The sequence below is a fragment of the Sceloporus occidentalis genome, unplaced genomic scaffold (assembly GCF_023333645.1).
Source record: "Sceloporus occidentalis isolate IW3139 unplaced genomic scaffold, rSceOcc1.0.p SCAF_132, whole genome shotgun sequence".
In the NCBI taxonomy this organism is placed as follows: Eukaryota; Metazoa; Chordata; class Lepidosauria; order Squamata; family Phrynosomatidae; genus Sceloporus; species Sceloporus occidentalis.
In genome coordinates, this window is record NW_028317112.1 from 914517 (window position 1) to 932498 (window position 17982).

The 17982-nt window shown below is 44.9% G+C and overlaps 1 protein-coding gene across 1 annotated transcript; it reads left to right on the forward strand.

Annotated features, from left to right (window-relative positions):
- The first annotated feature begins 998 nt into the window (after positions 1-998).
- Positions 999-11985, forward strand: LOC149281434 (lysophosphatidic acid phosphatase type 6-like). Its single transcript, XM_089499291.1, has 10 exons — positions 999-1187; positions 3750-3878; positions 4608-4738; positions 4948-5027; positions 5382-5469; positions 5854-5986; positions 6615-6715; positions 7543-7638; positions 9548-9713; positions 11848-11985. The coding sequence occupies exons 1-10, from the start codon at positions 999-1001 to the stop codon at positions 11983-11985; spliced, it is 1251 nt and encodes a 416-aa protein (XP_089355417.1).
- The last annotated feature ends 5997 nt before the right edge of the window (positions 11986-17982 follow it).

Sequence of the window (17982 nt, forward strand, 5' to 3'; positions counted from 1 at the left end):
TCCCCTGACCTGTTATTACTCTGCCCCCCGTGCCTCCCCCTGACCTGTTATTACTCTGCTCCCCCGCCTTCCCCTGACCTGTTATTACTCTGCCCCCCGTGCCTCCCCCTGACCTGTTATTACTCTGCTCCCCCGTCTCCCCCTGACCTGTTATTACTCTGTCCCCCGTCTCCCCCTGACCTGTTATTACTCTGCCCCCCGTGCCTCCCCCTGACCTGTTATTACTCTGCTCCCCCGCCCCCCCCTGACCTGGTGTTACTCTGCCCCTCGTACCTGGTAATATTCTTCCCTTGTATTGTCTTCTTTCCCCTGCGATACTCTGTCTTGTCCTCCTTCCTGTTGCCCGTAATATTCTTACGTTATTACTCTGCCCAGCTGATGATGATAATAATAATACCCGGTGTTTCTATGCCCTCGGTGGCCTTGTCTATTCCCCGGCCTGGTAACAATACCTCGTTAGTATTTCAGTACTTCGCTGCTGCTAAATAATAATCCTACTCCCATCACGTCTAGGACGTGGCTATCTGCCCCTTTGTCCTGTAATATTTTATTAACATCTGCTAAATATGTAAAAATGACCCCAAATCACTGCTATCACCCTTACATGCCTGCCTGTGTCTTAATATGCTCGGTCATTCTCACCCCCTCCCTATTTATTTATCTGCCACCTAGACACACACTCCCTAGTCGTGGGGGTAACAGGTCTGGGTTAAGGGGTAGTTGCTCTGCAGGGAGGGCTGGTTTCCCGTTAACCTTTTCACATCCTTGTCCCCAGCGTCACGGGGCAGGCAGTTTGCAGCCAGCACCCATTCAACTAGCAGCTGCTGCTGCCTTTTGTTTTAGTGGGACTACTAAAGAGCATGCACAGGAAGTGTACCTGAGTATGCTTCCTGTTTCAGTAGAGGTGGCTGGATATAACTAATACCGGGGATTAGATTGTCTAACGCACGCCAAAATATTTTATATCCTACAGAGATCCTTCAGCATACAAACGCACGATGAGTGTGTGCGCCCGGGCCGGCGTCTTGGGATCTGCCTTCTACTTCATGCATAAGAGTCGCGCTGCATTCGCCGAAGCGAAACGGGACGTCAGCAGCAAACAGGGAGAGTACGACCTGAAACTGGTGCAGGTCATATTCCGACACGGAGCTCGGACGCCTCTCAAACCCATTCCGCACAAGGAGCAGGTGAGGCAGGGGGCAACTAGAAAGGGGTTACATTGACAAAAGAGTAGTGCCCTCTAGTGGAAGTAGATTGCAGCCTATTGTTTTTTTGGGTGGGGGCAATTTACATACTGTTCACTAAGCCCCTAAAAGGTAGGTAGACTTGGCCCCATCCAATGAGGAGTCTGAAAATAGGCAGGACGCACCTTTTGTTTTCTGTAAGTTGAATAGCAAACCCCAGGGGCTTATTCACTAAACCATATTCTCGACACTTTGACCCATAATCGTTATAAAGGTAGAGGCCATCACCTAATGCAAGAAGGGCCCTGAGTAATGCATTGTTAAATCAGCGGTCACAGCTTCGCGTACATATCGGTCAGGCCAAGTTCCGGGAGTAAGAGCAAGTCAGGTTTTGTCTTCTCTGCCACCAGTGAGAAGCCTTCCCCACCAAGCAAGATGTTATAACGCGCCTCCTGGTTGGCTGCCACTTGCCGCTGTTTGTCAAAGGAAGCCGTCGCAAAGCTAGAGTAGGAGCTTCGAAATAGAGGTCACCACACAGGAAAGGGCCCCCTGAGCGCGGTGTCCGGTCGGCTCGTAAGGGGCCACACGCTGTGCGTTGTGTTCCTATAAAGATCCAAAATATTTGAATGAAGTCCTGCGGTGTTCGTTTTCTGTAAGTCTCCCCCAAAGGGTATATGTGATTTAGCTGCAGCCAACGACTGCCTGTTTAGCCCTCAGCCTGAAAAGACTCTTTGGGGAAACCCTGTTGTCCTCGAGGACTGACGTTGAATCCCCCAGACCGGCGGGTTGACGTTGGGAATGAGTATAACCGCGACCTGGAAACGAATGAATGAAATGGCGTTCTGTACAATTCATTGCAACAACGTGGCATCGGTCACACATCGGCTTTGTCTTACGTCAGCCGGAGCAAATTGTAGATCTGTAACCCCCGTGTGGGCCACCTAGCTGTATACTAGACGGACATCGCTGGCCTCGTTCCAGGAAAGCGGTGGCTCGTCTGTACCCTCCTAGACCCCTCTAACTGGAGCATAGGAACGGGGCGGCAGGAGATCTGCTCTCTGATGTCTCGTCCGTTCCTGCCTTTGCTCTGATTGTGTCACCTTGGACCCATTTTAATGCATAATCAAGTCGGGGAGTTGACTCCTGGTTAAGTGAATACAGCCCTAGCCTATCAATCGTCCGTAGGGTTATCTCACGTTTGCCACTTCTGCTGCCAACCGGTGTTATTAACCTTTTGACCCTTCAGGTTAAGCTTCCTGTTATTGGAAAAAAACCCCGTTATTTTCGTCTGCTTCACCTTGGAAACGGCCCTTTCTTGGCTTTTCTTCATAATCCCGCGGATTCCGAGAACAAGATGTTAAAATATTATGGGGCGTTTAATAACAGATCCGTTTCTTCACTCCGCAGCATGGTTATGAAAGGCTTATTTATTGTATAAAAATGTGGGATTCGGGAAAGTGACAGATCTTGTTTTAATTCTTGCGGGGACGGCATTTAGAGCCGGAGAAACCCGCTAATTAAATGAGTTCGCTCAGCAACCGCCGCTTATAATTTTAGGCAAACTGACATCTTGATTACGAAAATACAAAGAAACAAAAAACACTTGTATTTTAAACCATGTTTTGGCTGTATTTTAAAAGTAAATTAGGTAATAAATATATCCTCCTACATATATATTATACATACATACAGTACACTACGGTTTAAAAGTTTGGGGTCGCTTAGAAATGTCCTTGTTTTTAAAAGAAAAAGCACATTTTGTCCATTAAAATAACATGGAATGGATAGGAAATCCGGCCCAGACGGGGTTAATGTTGTAAATGACTATTGTAGATGGAAATGGCTGATTTTTCACAGAATCTCCTCATAGGCGTACAGAGGCCCTTTATCACTCCCATCACTCCTGTGTTCCAATGGCCCTTTATCACTCCCATCACTCCTGTGTTCCAATGGCCCTTTATCACTCCCATCACTCCTGTGTTCCAATGGCCCTTTATCACTCCCATCACTCCTGTGTTCCAATGGCACGTGGTGTTCGCTGATCCAAATTTAAAAGCTAATCGATGGTTAGAAAACCATTTTGCAAATTACAGTTACAGCCAGAAATGTCCTTGTTTTCCATGAAAACAGCTCATTGAATTTTTTTTAGAATTGGATTATTGTAGAAACGGTAGATCGGCCCCATCCGGCCCCCGTCAAGTCGCCCGTTTCTCCTGCTGTAAAGACTCAAACCTTCATCGGCCGTTGATCTCGTCTTAGATTCAAGAGCCATATGCCTGTCCCATGCATGTTTAATACCCTTAATGTAGTAGCCTCTACCACTTCTGCTGGGAAGCCGTTTCACTTGCCTACCATTTTCTCGGTAAATGTGCTCAAAGATGCTACACCTGATCTTTCCCAAAAAGTGAAACAAGAACAGGGACCACGTGCGGGGTGTCTGCCCCGTTGGCCTCCTCTCTCCCGTGGAAATGCGTTTGTTTAAATGCAAGTTCGTAGCCGCGTCTGGGCAGCAGCAGCTGCCGGTTGTATGAATGACTTCTTACTAAAAGGCATTGGCTTTCGCAGGTGGAATGGTCCCCCGCGCTGTTGGAGACCCCCGTGCACACGCAGTTCGATTACACCGTCACAGACCTGGCGGGGGGTCCGAGGCCTCATTCTCCATTCGAGGAACGCTACAGATCTCACAAACTGAAGGTAATTTCTATACCGCTGAGCGACAAACGCCTGCCTCGGCCCGGCCGCCGCGCTCTCCTGAATTCCGCATCATTAGTAGTTTACCTAGCAACGGCTGTGCGGAGCTTACAATCTAATGCGCAGGTAGATCGCGCTCATGCACCGCGGCGGCCTGCGCTCTGAGATTTATTACGTGATCCCCCCCCCCCCTGGCAGGATACCCCGCTGCCCGTTACCATACAGCCGCCAGGCTTCGGGGCTCCTGGAGATCCTGCGAACGCCGACATCTCGAGCAGACAAATCAAGAAAACGCATCACTTATTTAGCAACTTAATTGCTGTCAGAGTGCGAGACAAACGTCGCTTAGCTCCGTGTTTATTCAACGCCAGGGGAACAGCGAGACTTCGCTAATAAACATTTGAAACGCGCAACTCCGCACATCTAACGGGAAAACGGATATCGCAACAGGTTGTCCTTTAACCCATTAATGACCCTGCATCGTGATCCCTGTCGTGAGGGGGTTAATAATCGTGAGGTATTAAAAGGCCATTTTTTTTTTTTTTTGGACGTTACCGTTTTAAAACCGGAACGTACAATTAACGTGTAATAGTGAGCGCTGTTACCCCAGCATTGCCAATTAGAGAGTCGTTATAGAACCCCAGTATATAAAGAGATCTCGCTACAGACGGCATGTTCTCTGATTTGTTCACCCGGAGGGTATGTTTTCCCTGTTTTTGTTTTGCCGGACAGGGAGGAACGTTCCCGGGGCAGCTCACTGCGGTTGGGATGCAGCAAATGTTTGATCTTGGAGCCCGACTCAGGAAAACCTACGTCGAAGAGAAGAGCTTTCTGTCTCCAGGATTTAAATCGTCGGAAGTCTTGTGAGTGTCCCGCGTATCTGTAAAGTGCATAAACGTCGATATCGTTAAGACTCCCAAAATTGGCGCGTAGGGAGCACAGAAAGGATCCGGCCAGTTACAGAAATTTGGCCCTTGAGCGCTTTCCATCCAATCCAGTAGCCCCAGATTATTACCCTGCGCTGTTGCGGTGTCGCCTGGCGTGGGTGAGTGACTGTTTGCTTCCATTTCAGTGTCCGTTCCACAAATATTGTCCGGAATCTGGAGTCGACCCGTTGTCTGTTGGCAGGACTGTTTCAGCAGCAGCAGGAAGGTCAGTGCCGGCTCTTGTCTCACCTCCTTGCCGAAGAATATATGAAGGCATTGAGAAATACGGCTGCCGTTCTGATTATTGTACTGAGCGAGAGGTGGTCTCACGGCGCCTACCTCTTGTTGCGGAAGAGCCTACTGCCCGGTCCCCCCATTTCCTAGTTTAACGAGGCAGTGTTATCCATGCTTCCGGGGGCTCTCGTTGACCGACCCGACCTTAATATCCCGCCGCTGTCTGCAGCCCGTCTAGTGAGCCCGATGTAATCCGGGCATCTTCTGCAGTCAATGAATGGAAGTGCTTGTGTGTCTTCATGGGTCTGAGCGATACATTCGTAACATGTCGTCGCTCTTCTCGTAGGACCGGTGACTGTTGTTACTTCTGAGTCCAGCACGGAAATTCTTTATCCCAACTACCAAGGGTGCCAAGAACTGAAACACCTGACCAGGTGAGTAGAGTATATCCTGGAGCTGATCCATGTTTCACTTTACGTTGAGTTACCCATTGAAATCCGCGTGACTCCGCTTGCGTACAATAAGATAATTTCTACTGCGTTTTTTGGGGGGGCAAAAACCACAGAGCCCACATGGTTCATCCTTTACACCAGCAGAGAACGTGGCGCGTTCGTCATAATCTATTTTCCTATCTGCAATCATTGCAAACTTTAAAGGGACAGTGCTGCATGGTGTGTTTCTTTTGTATTATTGTAAACGTATAATGTTTGGATGCTTTGCGCATGATAATGTTTGGGATATAAACCCAGCCGCTTCCCTTTACGTGCGGGTTTAGACCCGCTTTCTGGTTTAAACCGTGCCTCGTTTTGTTCTTGCAGTAACAAGATGTCTCTTGCGTCATCACAACCTGGGATGTCAGACGACCTAAAGAAGATCCAGGAAGGGATGAACATCGACGACGAAAAGGACGCCGGCTTCTTCCTGCTTCTTGATAATCTGCTGGCACAAGAGGTAAAGGCTGATGTTTAGTAAATCTGTCCCTGGATCGCAAAGGGCGTCCCGCCGGACGTTGTTTTCTACAATGCCTGTGGAGGAGACTATGGCGCTTAAAAGTTCTGCCGGGTACTCTGCTGGTATCTGACTGCATTAAAATTAGGTTTGCCGGCTTTTTACTTTGTTCTGGGGATCTACTTCACCCGCGACCTTTGTTTCCGTCTGGTTATAATTAGTCCCATCACTCCTGTGTTCCAATGGCCCTTTATCACTCCCATCACTCCCATCACTCCTGTGCTCCAATGGCCCTTTATCACTCCCATCACTCCTATGTTCCACCCATATGTTCTCTGATCCAAGTTTAAGTTTAAAAGGCTAATTGATGGTTAGAAAACCCCTTTTGCGATTGTTACAGCCAGAAATGTCCTCCCCCCCCCCCATGAAAACAACAGTGACCCCAGACATTGTCCATGGTGCTGACAGTTAGTTGTTCCAGGAAATGTTTAGAAAATGATTTTTCAGATGATGTAAATCTAGCCGGGTTCGGCTTTTGAATTTAATACCGTTGCGTAACTTTACTATTAATTATTATTATTTATTGGCCTTCTGCCGATCTGTTATTCTTCTTACATTCTTGTTTGCGCAGGTTCACGGGTTTCCGTGCTCGCTCGAGGACAAGCCTTATCTCCAGAGAGCGGAGAGCAGAGTCATTGACATTGTGTCTTATGTAATGGGGCCTCAAAACCTGTAGGTAACGTTCCCTTTCATGAATTTGTGGGGGTCCTTAATTCTGTATGCTTATTGCCCCTTGGTTCCACTTGGGTTTAGCTCTGGATGGATCTCCACCGAAATCATTGGGACTGCAGCTCAAAACCGCTGCCTGCATGATATTACAGTCGCCCCCTGCTGTTCACGGCTGTGTAGCGCGATTGTGATGCTACAATCTTCATAAACACATCTAATAAAGGCGGACAGCGGCGTCACAATATTGGTTGTCTTGGTGGAGATCGATACAGAAATCTTTTAGGAGACCTCTTTATAAAGGTCAAGATTAAGGAGCTTTCGCCTAAAGCATACAGAAGGCTTCTTTACTGTTAGGGCGGTAAAATTATCAATATATTCATACAATCGTTGGACGATGGAACCCCCTTTTTTTACTATATGGTTAAACAAAAAAATAAAAGCTTTATCTGCGTATATTCTGTAAGATTCATATTTAATAGTCACCGGGTAACAAGGAGACAATCAAGGGCTTAGATGTAACGTAAGGATGTTTTATTTTACTAAGAGGGTAGTAGATAAGTGGAACAGCCTCCCATAAGAAGCAGTAGAGGGTGATACAGTGACTGAAACCTACTATGATTGTTTTTCTGATAAATAACTATCCAAAACACTGTAGTCAATATAACGGTGATCACCGATCTCGCGCTGTACAAATACTATATAATATATATATTAACTTTAAAATATGATATGAATTATTAGCTTTATACTTGATAAGTGTCTGCTGTCGCTCACAAAAATGTTTTTATTTATGGTGTATTGCTCGGTAATTATATATATATATTCCCCAGGGAAGTTCTCCGGTTGAGCGTGGGGCCTTTTCTACACGCTCTGCAAAGTAACATCCTGGATGTCGTGAACTCCGGTGCCGAGGACGCACAGCGCAGGTATGTCCGTACCCCCACGCTGCAATATTAAGGGTATTTTTCACGTGCATGCGCGTGTAAACCCACAATTATGGGTGGATATCCGTGATACAGCCCGTGTTATCTAATTTGATGCCTGCCGCACGTTCCGCTCGCCTTCACACGCGTCCTGTATGAGTTATAGCTTCGTACGGGAGTAACTAGAAACCCCAGCGGGAAAATAACCCCCCCACGCAGGGACCGGCTTCACCAAACATTCCCCACAGTGTCACCAAACAGCTTGCCCGTGTGTCTCTCCCTCCGTGCAGACTGATCCGGCACGCAGGAAGTGGCTGTGATCTCACTTCCTGCATGCTGGATCAGGCAGCTCTACACCGCTAACGGCATGTGTTACCCACAGCTAATAGCTTTTAAAGAGCCGGTCGCCTAGAATGGGGGGGCCGGGTCGCAGCGGCTTAATATACACTGCTTTAAAAAATAAATAAAAAATGTATATATTGAGTCGGGCCGGTTCCTCGCTAAATTTGGTGTTTAGCCAGGGCTTGATTCTTGCAGCTTAACACTCGGTTTGCCAGGGCGGAGGCTATCTGCTGTGTTTACCCGTTTAATACGCGCTTTTAAGAGGTTATAATTCTATTTTATTATCAGATAAGTAAATGTCAGGCGCAGGGAGTCGGATCGCTTTGCAGATCCTTAATGTAATTTAACCAACAGCAACAAAAAACGTCAGATGGCTCTAGCGTACCGAAGCCTGCCGCCTGTAACAAGGAAAATAGCCGTCCTGCGCTCTAAAGATTCAAATTTAGTGTAATGATTTTCACGCTTCCTCCCATTAAAATCATTAAAGGGCTTCTATAGCAACTGCACCATTTTAGATAGACTGGAGGCATCCAAGCCAGGTAAGTAGATGAACGTAGACGTGTAATGTAGGGGTTAAAATGCTAGTCTGTACTGGCCCCAAAGGGTCACAATCTAAATTAGAAATGGCATTTCTGTTAAAGCCCTGCTCTTTGGTTACAGCCAGAGCCTGTCGGAAGAGACTTATCGCTGGTGCCTCTGGTTGGGTAAAACGCTCCTTTCTCTTTTGCAGCGTAGTTGCGACGCTGTTTGTGCGTGTTGTGCTGTTCATACGTGTTGTGCTGCTTGTGCTTGCCTGTTGCTGGAACGTACATGGGGGGTAGATTTGCCCCCGACCTTATAGTGTATTGCCAGGGCAATTTTCTTTCCTTTGTAATTTACCCTGAACGTCGGAAGACCTTCATAGATATAACACTGAGCTCTGCAGGGTTCAAGCTGCTGGGTTTTGACTCCCAGGAGAGTTACAAACAACAGATATTAATCCGACCGAGTAGATCTTATCTTAAAGGAGCCCTCAGGCCCTATTTTTATTCATAATGTATATTGAGGTCCATTTTGCATGAACTTCGCATTTTAATGCATGCAAATAGCTGCAGGCATTCTATAATTATTGGAGTTCCTTTAGCTCCTCCCCCAGCCGGCTCTAGTGATAGCAGGAAGTGTACATCGGTATGCTGCTTGCACGCGCTCAGCAGAACTCCCATTCTAGTCTATGGGAACTCAGCTCTAATAGAAACCAATGGGAGTAGCAGCAGCCAATGAAATGTCTGCTATCTGAACACAGATGTTCTGCCAGCGTACATGCAACTGATTCTTCAGTGACTTCAGCTGGAGTGATACTGAGCATGTGCAAGAAGCTGACACACTGATGCTGGGCTTTTAAATCTCATTCACATACTCGTGTGAATGAATAAATGGCGCAGCATGCGCTGGAGTTGATGCAGAACGGTCTTCAATGTGCATTTAAACGTTAAAAATACACTTTTGGGACTTGACTTTTTTCCAGATGGGTATACGCTATTCTAGAAATTGCTTTCTAAAGTGTCCGTGGTTCTGTTGTCTCTGTTCGCAGGAAGCTGTATCTCTACGCCGCCCACGATGTAACTCTCATACCTCTGCTCATGGCCCTCGGGATCTTTGACCAGCGGTGGCCTCCTTACGCCGCAGATTTGACTCTGGAACTTTACCAGCACCAGGCGTCCAAGGAATGGTTTGCCCGTCTCAACTACAACGGGGAGGTAAGGATGAAGCTGTAGTATTTAAAAAAGACAGGTTACAGGGATGTGTCCGTTCATCCAGTGTATTTGTACAGCCCTGACGTTTATTAAACCCACATGTTCTACATTCAACGTAATGAATGGGTTCCAGACCCCCCCCCCGATTAGTTGGTCTGTAGTATTGGGGTCAGATGTGGCGTCGGGCTGGACGTTTAATAACCGTATTGGGGGGGGGCATTGCGTGGCTTTAAAATTCATACAGGAATTGTCTTTTGATTTGGGGGGGGCGCTGCACCTCCTTTATTTTATTTGCTGGGGGGTTTTTGGTTGTAGAGCAGTTTTTGGGGTTTTTTTGCTGCTTTTTCGGTGTCAGAATTCTACTTTTACTGTAATTATGGCTTATCACGCCGCTTACGTGGCCGGGATATTCAGGGGTTTTGATACCTTATATACAGAAACATAGACTTTGCCAGCAGATCGGCCCCATTCGGCCCCCGTCTAGTCGGCTCGTTTCTCCTGCTGCAAAGGCTCAGACCCTAATCAACGCGTGGCGGATGCTAGAATAGGGTCCTGTGTGGGGTTTGAGAGGCTGTGTGTGGCCCTCAAGGCTCTTACCCTTCTAAATGGTACATGATCAAAAACGTGAACTGCCCTGCATTACAGGGCTGCAGGAAATCGCCTCTTTTTGCAGCCGTTTGTCTCAGTTTCTCTTAGAACGAGACGGCAGCATTTATATCTTTTCACATATCTCAGAGACTTGCACCCAGAGGGTTAACATGCTGGATCCCCCTCTCTCCCTGCCTCCCGAAGACCCCCTTTCACTCCCCTCCCCTCATATCCCAGGTAGCAGATCAGATGTCACCGGAGTTATGGGGGGGGGGGGGGGCGGCGGCAGCAAGGATTCTGTCTTTAAATACAGTAACCCTTTAGGTTCCGCAGTGCTTCTCACACCATCATTTCAGACAATAACGGGTGAGCCGCCCCTCGCGTTTCACTATGATCGATAACCGTGCGAAATGGTGCGACATTTGGTCAGTGAGAGCGGTGAAGCTGATCTGATACTTTGTAGCCCATTTCATGTAGATTGTTGCCAATGAATATTACATCGGAGCCGGTTATATCTTTCGTTTAGGTAGTAGCCAAGCTGGGGTTTACCTGCAGTCTTGAATACATAGGCGTCCGTGTTCCTTTCTTGGCATCGCATCAAATTCATGAGTTTAAATCCTGCCAACCAAGTTCCGACAAGTTCTGTTCAAGATTGGGAATAGTGGGATTTTGGCCTAAAAGAAAAAAGTCACTTGCAGGGTTTAAATTGTAATGTCTTGCACTCTGTACGAAGATAACGGTTTCTACTTAAGCAACGGCGTAAATTCAAACAAATGTGCAAAGTTTTAGTCTCTCAGACACCTTGGGCCTCAGAACAATTATCATTTATGTGTCTCTATGGAATACCAAGAGCCCCTAGAATGACCCCCCCCCCCCCACGGCAACCGACGACTCCATTGGTTGGCGCTCGGATTAATGATACTGCCCTCTAGTGGGCGTTTATAGACAGGTGGCGCTCTATGCACTGTATGTGTGTAGGTGGCTTATCAGAGTGTTATATAATGTTATATATTATATCACGGTGTTTGTGCCCTTCCCATGGTCTCTTGCCCTCCCGTCGAGCTAACGGAGGCAAAACATCTTTACATCTGGCCCACTGGGTTATTTCTTTCTGCACATTAAACAGACCCCAACATGTAGATCATAACCCACTGACCCCCGAGGCAAAAAAAAAAACCGACCCCCCCCCCCCCCCCCCTACCTGGCAGAAAATCTGGATCTTCGTGGATAGGAGTCTGGCTGCAGCGCTGGTGAACGCGCCGGGTGAAATTGGCAGCTTATCGTCTCCAAACACCCTCTAAATTTTACCAGTCGGTAGAAAAAAATTACTGTTTCTGAGAAAGTCTGATCGTTGCTCCATTAGGAAGCCGAGGATGGATCCAGTACTGGATTATTTGTATTGAACTTTTTTTTTTCCCTTGTGATTATTTATATATATATATATATATATATATATATATATATATATATATATATATTTATTTATTATTTTTTTTTATTTTATTTTGGTAGAGCTTAATTAAACCTGATTTCTTTTTCTTCTTCTCAGGAACAAGTAGTGAGAGGATGTGAAGCAGGACTCTGCCCGCTGGAGGATTTCCTAAACGCGCTCTCTGAGTTTGTCGTCAGTCCTGAAGAATACCTCAAAGAATGCTCTAGAACGCAGAGCACCGCCGACACGCAGTAATAGTACTGATGCTGTCCTCCCGACATGCCACCAAAGTACCCCTGTATACCCCTCCCCCACCCCACTGACCAGCAGCCCAGTACAGAAAGAGTTAAAAGGTATCTTTTATGGGAGATTTATGGTGATTTAAGTCTTTTTTTAAGTTTCAGCGCTGGACTCTCGCTCACTCGTTCTCACAGGAACACATACAGCCTAGTACCTCACTCAGCCGTTTAGTGAACCGTCACCAGGTCGCTGCTGGAAGTCAGACCTAGAACGGGTGATTTAACTGAAACCAACGCGTGGAATTTTTTTTTTGTACCGTCGCTAAATTTGTTTGCAAACGTTTTGAAGAAAAATAATAAATAGTGTTGGTTTTCCAATTTTTATTTTATTGTTTTTTAACTGGAATTGTTGTTAAGTGGGAACGATCCGCTAAGACGTAGTCGTTTGTCTCTTGAGTGCGTAAGGCAGTCAGGGCTTTATGGATGAGGATGAGAATACATGGGCACTTTGGGCACCTTTGCATGCTCCTGGTGCTTCCTCCCCTCCACTAGGGGTCTGAATTTAACCCTGTGGGCACCTGACTGATGCTGCGGTGCCCTAGGCTATCTGAATCATAAAGGTCTGATGCAGCATATTAAAGAGTATTTGCCCTCCCAGTGATTTCTCTTTAGAGACTGCGGGGCCGACCAGGTCTCCTTTATTCCTATTCTTACCTCAACGGGGAGTCAGACGCAGCAAACCTCTAAGTTCTCATAAGTTCCGGTGAAGCGTGTTTAATTTGAACAGAACATTCATCAAAAACAAAGTCCCCCCCCCCCAAACTCTGCATTTAGAGCGCAGCGGGGCAGGGTGGGATCTGGGAGCTCCGGAGAGCGGCTGCAGGCTGGGAAACTCGGGAGAATTAAAGATTCCGTTCCACTTCAAGAAAACATTTACAGATCCGTCATTTTATTAAGTCTTCGGGAAGTTTAAATGAATCGCATAAAAACAGCGCGGCGTTTGTGACGAAGCTGAAAGTACGGGGACGTTTACATTGCCTTGGGATTATTTTTCTGATGTCGTATTAAGTTAAAAAGTGTTGAATTCGGCAAAGTACACGGCACCTTTTATCCTCCATGCTGCAGATCTTGACCCGGCGCAGCAGATCACAGGGCTGGCCGCCGGTACCATAGACTGCTTTAGTAACAGGAGCGTTCAGCTATACCGCTTGTACCTCAATGTTAAATGCACAGAACTACATTCACGGAAGACAAATCTACTTTACGTTCCATTCTGCGTAGAAAAAGAGACTTCTGTTTTATGTAACTCCTCCCCCTGGGTGCTGCTACTGAAAGCAGGAAGTGTACATAGGTACACTTCCTGCACATACTCTAATGAACAGGAGTAGCAGCAGCCACTCATAAGTAGGCTCTCTGAACACAGACATTTTCCTAGCATTCATGCGATTGGCTGCTGCTACCCCAACTGATTTCAATGTGAGCTCTTCCTGGTTTCAGTAGAGGCACCCAGGAGGTGTGGGGGGGGGGGGGCAGTATGGGTTAGGGTGAAATAACATAGAAGTCTCATTTTCTGACTCCTAGGTACTTAACGAGAGCACTTGGTGTTCCTGTAAGGAAGAAGTTAAATTTAAACCGATGGGTGTTTATTAGTCCATGTCAGGTTACCGGCCCCCTCCCAGGAAGCGCGATGATACGGAGACCATCGAATGGCTGGTCTGCTGTAATCCCTTTGCTTTGTAAATGGGGGGGGGGTTGGGGGTGTTAGTGCTTCTAATTCCCTGATTCTATAATACATACCAGCATCACACGGGTCACACTCGGTCCTAATAACGAATAATCATTTCGCTTTGAACACCAAATTTCTTGTGTTGCCTTCTCACAATATGGATGATTTATTGAATATATTATATTTTTAGATATAAACACACAGCGGCAAGAACAGAAGAATCAATAGTTTAGCAAAGTATTCCACCCCCCCCCCAAATTGAACTTAATTAAAAAAAAAAAATTAATCTGTGAATGAAGAGGAGCCCTACCGCCCCATAACAAGTGTTGCATTGGATATTTGTTGGGATTTTGCACCCCAATCCATACAGATTGAAAATTATGTTTTACAGCTGTGTGGGGGCAAACCTGATGTAACACAGCCAGGCACACACAATCATTCAATGCACAGACACACAATACCATAGACAGTGTGACTAACACACTTATCCAGACCCTCGCACTAACACAGCTAGGTATTCAATGCTAGTACACACTAGCACACATCCACTCACACTAAAATATCCAAACACCATAACACACACGCACACTTACACTAACATACAGTAACATACCCACACACACTAACACAGTCAGACACTAATATACCCTGAAACACACTAACATATCTAGATTGTAAGCTCCTGTGACCAGGGCCCTCCTCACCTGTTGTCTCTGTAAGTCAAATTGTTATGTTACATACTACTTATGTCCTGTTCACCCATTGTACAGCACCACGGAATATGATGGCGCTATATAAAACAATAATAACAATATCTAGACACACATGCTAACACACCCAAAAACCCACTAACATCCCCAGGTCACAGACACACAAACTACATCCCCAGAAGGATATCGACACAACGGAGAGAGTTCAGACGAGGGCGACTAAAAAGATGAAGGCGAGGAGACTTCCAGAAGGAATGAGGAGAGGAGTAGAGACCCAGGAACGTCTCTGTCTAGACCCTACGGAGTCTTGTCTCCTAGACCCTGCTGAGCTCTCTGATCACACACATTACATCTGGGAATGCGGGGCTCTGGAGATCAGTGTGAAAAGAGAAACACAAAATGTATCCCTTTGCAAAAAAATGAACTACACTATGACATCACTGGGGCCCAGCCCACACAAGAGAGATCCTCCAATTGTTGCACTGGGAGCAGTACAAAAAAATTAATCTAAAAAACTGCCCCTGCTATTTTATATACAGAAGTATAAAACAAAACAAAAACAAAAAAAGATAGGGGTTGCTGTCCTCTAAAATCTATATAAAAAACAAAAACTGCATATCAGGGATTTTTCTGTTTCCAGGGGGATGTTGCCATTTTTTTTTATTATTATTTATTTATTTTTTAGCAGTGGCACCTATTCTTCAGAACAAAAAAATCCTAAGCAAAATATAGGTTTTCTTTTTAATTTTAGGCTTGTTTTTCTCAGCATTTTCCATCAAGGAGGTCACGCGATTATTTATGGTGTTTCCCCAAAATTGTACATAACTAAATCACGCAGGACATTAAACCAACGTGGGCAACTTCCAAATACCAATGTGATTAGAATTTCTAGATGTCATTTAGCAAAACATAATAACCCTCAGCCAAAAATACACTGGCAGCCATCACTCAGCGCCTTACCCAAGTCTGTCATCGGGAAAAGATTGCACAGAACACCTAGACAGAGCACAAAATGGATCCAGCCACGGTGTAATTTTCTTAAAGGAGAATGCACAGCAGCCCTAGTTTCATGTAAAGCGCATACTGTGGTCCACCGGGTTATACCACGTGCAAATTGCTGCCGGTATTTAGTTCTTGGAGTTCCGGCAGACGATGGCAGCATTCAGCCGGCACACGTGCATCGGCCTGCTGCTACACCCATCAATCACGCTAACACTCGGAAAGTTTTTTTGGCTTTAAGGTAAACATGTCTACACGTATTCACATGTGTTACATGTTACACTCAAACATATGCAATCACCTACGCAAGGTACTGATCTGCTAACAAGAGACAAGCGATACCGAGACTTGGGGGGTTGTGAGTAACGGATCACGAGAAAGTTCAACATTGCAAACGGGGCAATAAGAAAGAATCTGATTTGAGACAAAAGATAGATAAGAAATAAAAAGCACAATCATTCCATGAAATGAGGAACATTCTCTTGAAGTGTCCTGTAACCGAGTTTTGAGATACCCTCTAAATGGTCCCCTACACGTAACATGTGGAGCGACGTGAGCAATATAAGAATCAAATTGCGTATTTACGTTTCCATCACATTCTCTCTCCTGATTAATTTTGATCCTGCAAACCACTCAACAATTTATTCGCCCTGTGAACTCTCGTCAATATCATTCTGGAGATGGGGGGTCTCCAGTACAGCCCCCCGATTTTGTAAGCGAGATCTGTAAAGTAGCCGAACCTCCTCCATGGATATGATTTATAAAATGCAGATTTCAGGACGTTCCCACGTGTTCTTCCCATTTATTTAGTAAACTATAGGTTAGAGGTTATATCAGGCAAGAGACGACCATATCGGGAACAGAAACGGGCTCAAATTCTACATTTTACAGACACCAAACATTAAAAATAAGTTTAATCAAAACCCATGTCCACACCGTGAGAGCCGCCATCATTACTTCCCGTTCTTTGGTTTCCGAGTTCTCTCCCCGGTTAAGCCGCTGATCGCAGTTGATCGATCGAGGAAGGCGTTGGAAAGGTGGATGGGGAGGGAGAGGCGTCCTTTCGATTTAAAGATTTTTAATAATTTCTACTACATATGAAAAATCATGTGTAGGCCCTTCTTTCACTGTAGCCACTGGATATATAGACAAGATAGATAGGACATTATTTGTATACTATTAATGTTTATATCCCATTCCATATGAGGAAGATGACCCCCAACACATTTTAGCAATTTTACTTATATTGTTAAAACATAAAACCAAAACAAAAACAAGCAAAACGAAAGTGTATTGGTAGCTGCCCTAACTCTTAACTAATCTTTTAAAGTCGTATTAAAATGTCTTATATTTTAACCTGTTTGAATGTAGATTTGGGGTCTTTATAGCCCTCGGATCTCTCACAACCAGACAATACCGGTTAGTATATTATAGTGACACTCGGGGCTTTTTTTTTTTTCCCTTCTTACAATTGTGAAACAAAAATAAAAAATATAACATGTTAGAAAAAATACACAAATCCTTTCGTAAGAAATATATTTTATTTTTCCAACACCACAGCCCTGGCAAGTGGTTTTGTACCAAATTTAATGGAGATTACACAGAATGCTTTAAACGCTGGGGTAAGAGGGACAAGAGGAAGAGTGAAAAGTAACCGTCACAAAATGGAGAAAAAAAACATATATATATATATATAATTATATATATATATCCCACAGTATCCACTCCCGCATCATGAATTATTTGGGATTCCTAAGAGCCAGGATAATTACTGCATATGGTCTGACAGCCCATGGGTATATGAAAAGGCATTCTAGCCTGGCTTCAGGGTGAACATGATTAAGAATTACCAAAATATGGAGCCAGTTCTCACCTAGATTTATCCCCCATCCCCAAAATAAAAAACACAACACAGCGGGGGGGGGGAAACAAAGAACAAACAAGGACATTACACCTACATAGAATGATGAGATTGGGAGGGAGCAAATCAGACAAAAACAAACAAAAATGTAGTTGCTCTCCACAGTCTGATTTTTTATTATTTTTTAGATTTTTTAAATTTTTTTTTTTTTTTTTTAAAGAAAGGAGATCCCCTAACTGGACATAATAGTTCATTTGTGCTTTTTTTTTTTTTTAATAATACTCTTTTTGTATGAGGTCATAGTTTGGTTTACTATACAATGAAGTTAAAAGGAGGAAAAAAAAAAAAGTAACAAGATGGATTACCCACTTAAAGTAAACAGCACTGAATCAATCTCCCCTCAAGTGTCTCGGCTAAAATCCCTTTTACAATATAGTACAGTACACAAAAAAAAAAAAAAAAGGGGTTACCAAGTGTCCCGAAGAAGCCAATCCAAACAACGTAAACATACAGGATGGTGCAATTTATGACAAATGGCAATTCTCAAAATACAGCTACAGATTTTTTAATTTTTTTTTCTCTCCCCAAAAGCAGGTGCCATTATGGGGTACCAAAGTCCACAAAAATATTTTTTTTAAAAATAAAATCTTAAAAAACAAAAAAAAATGAAAAAAAAAAACAAAACAAAAACTAAACACCTGTTGAATAAATGAAAGC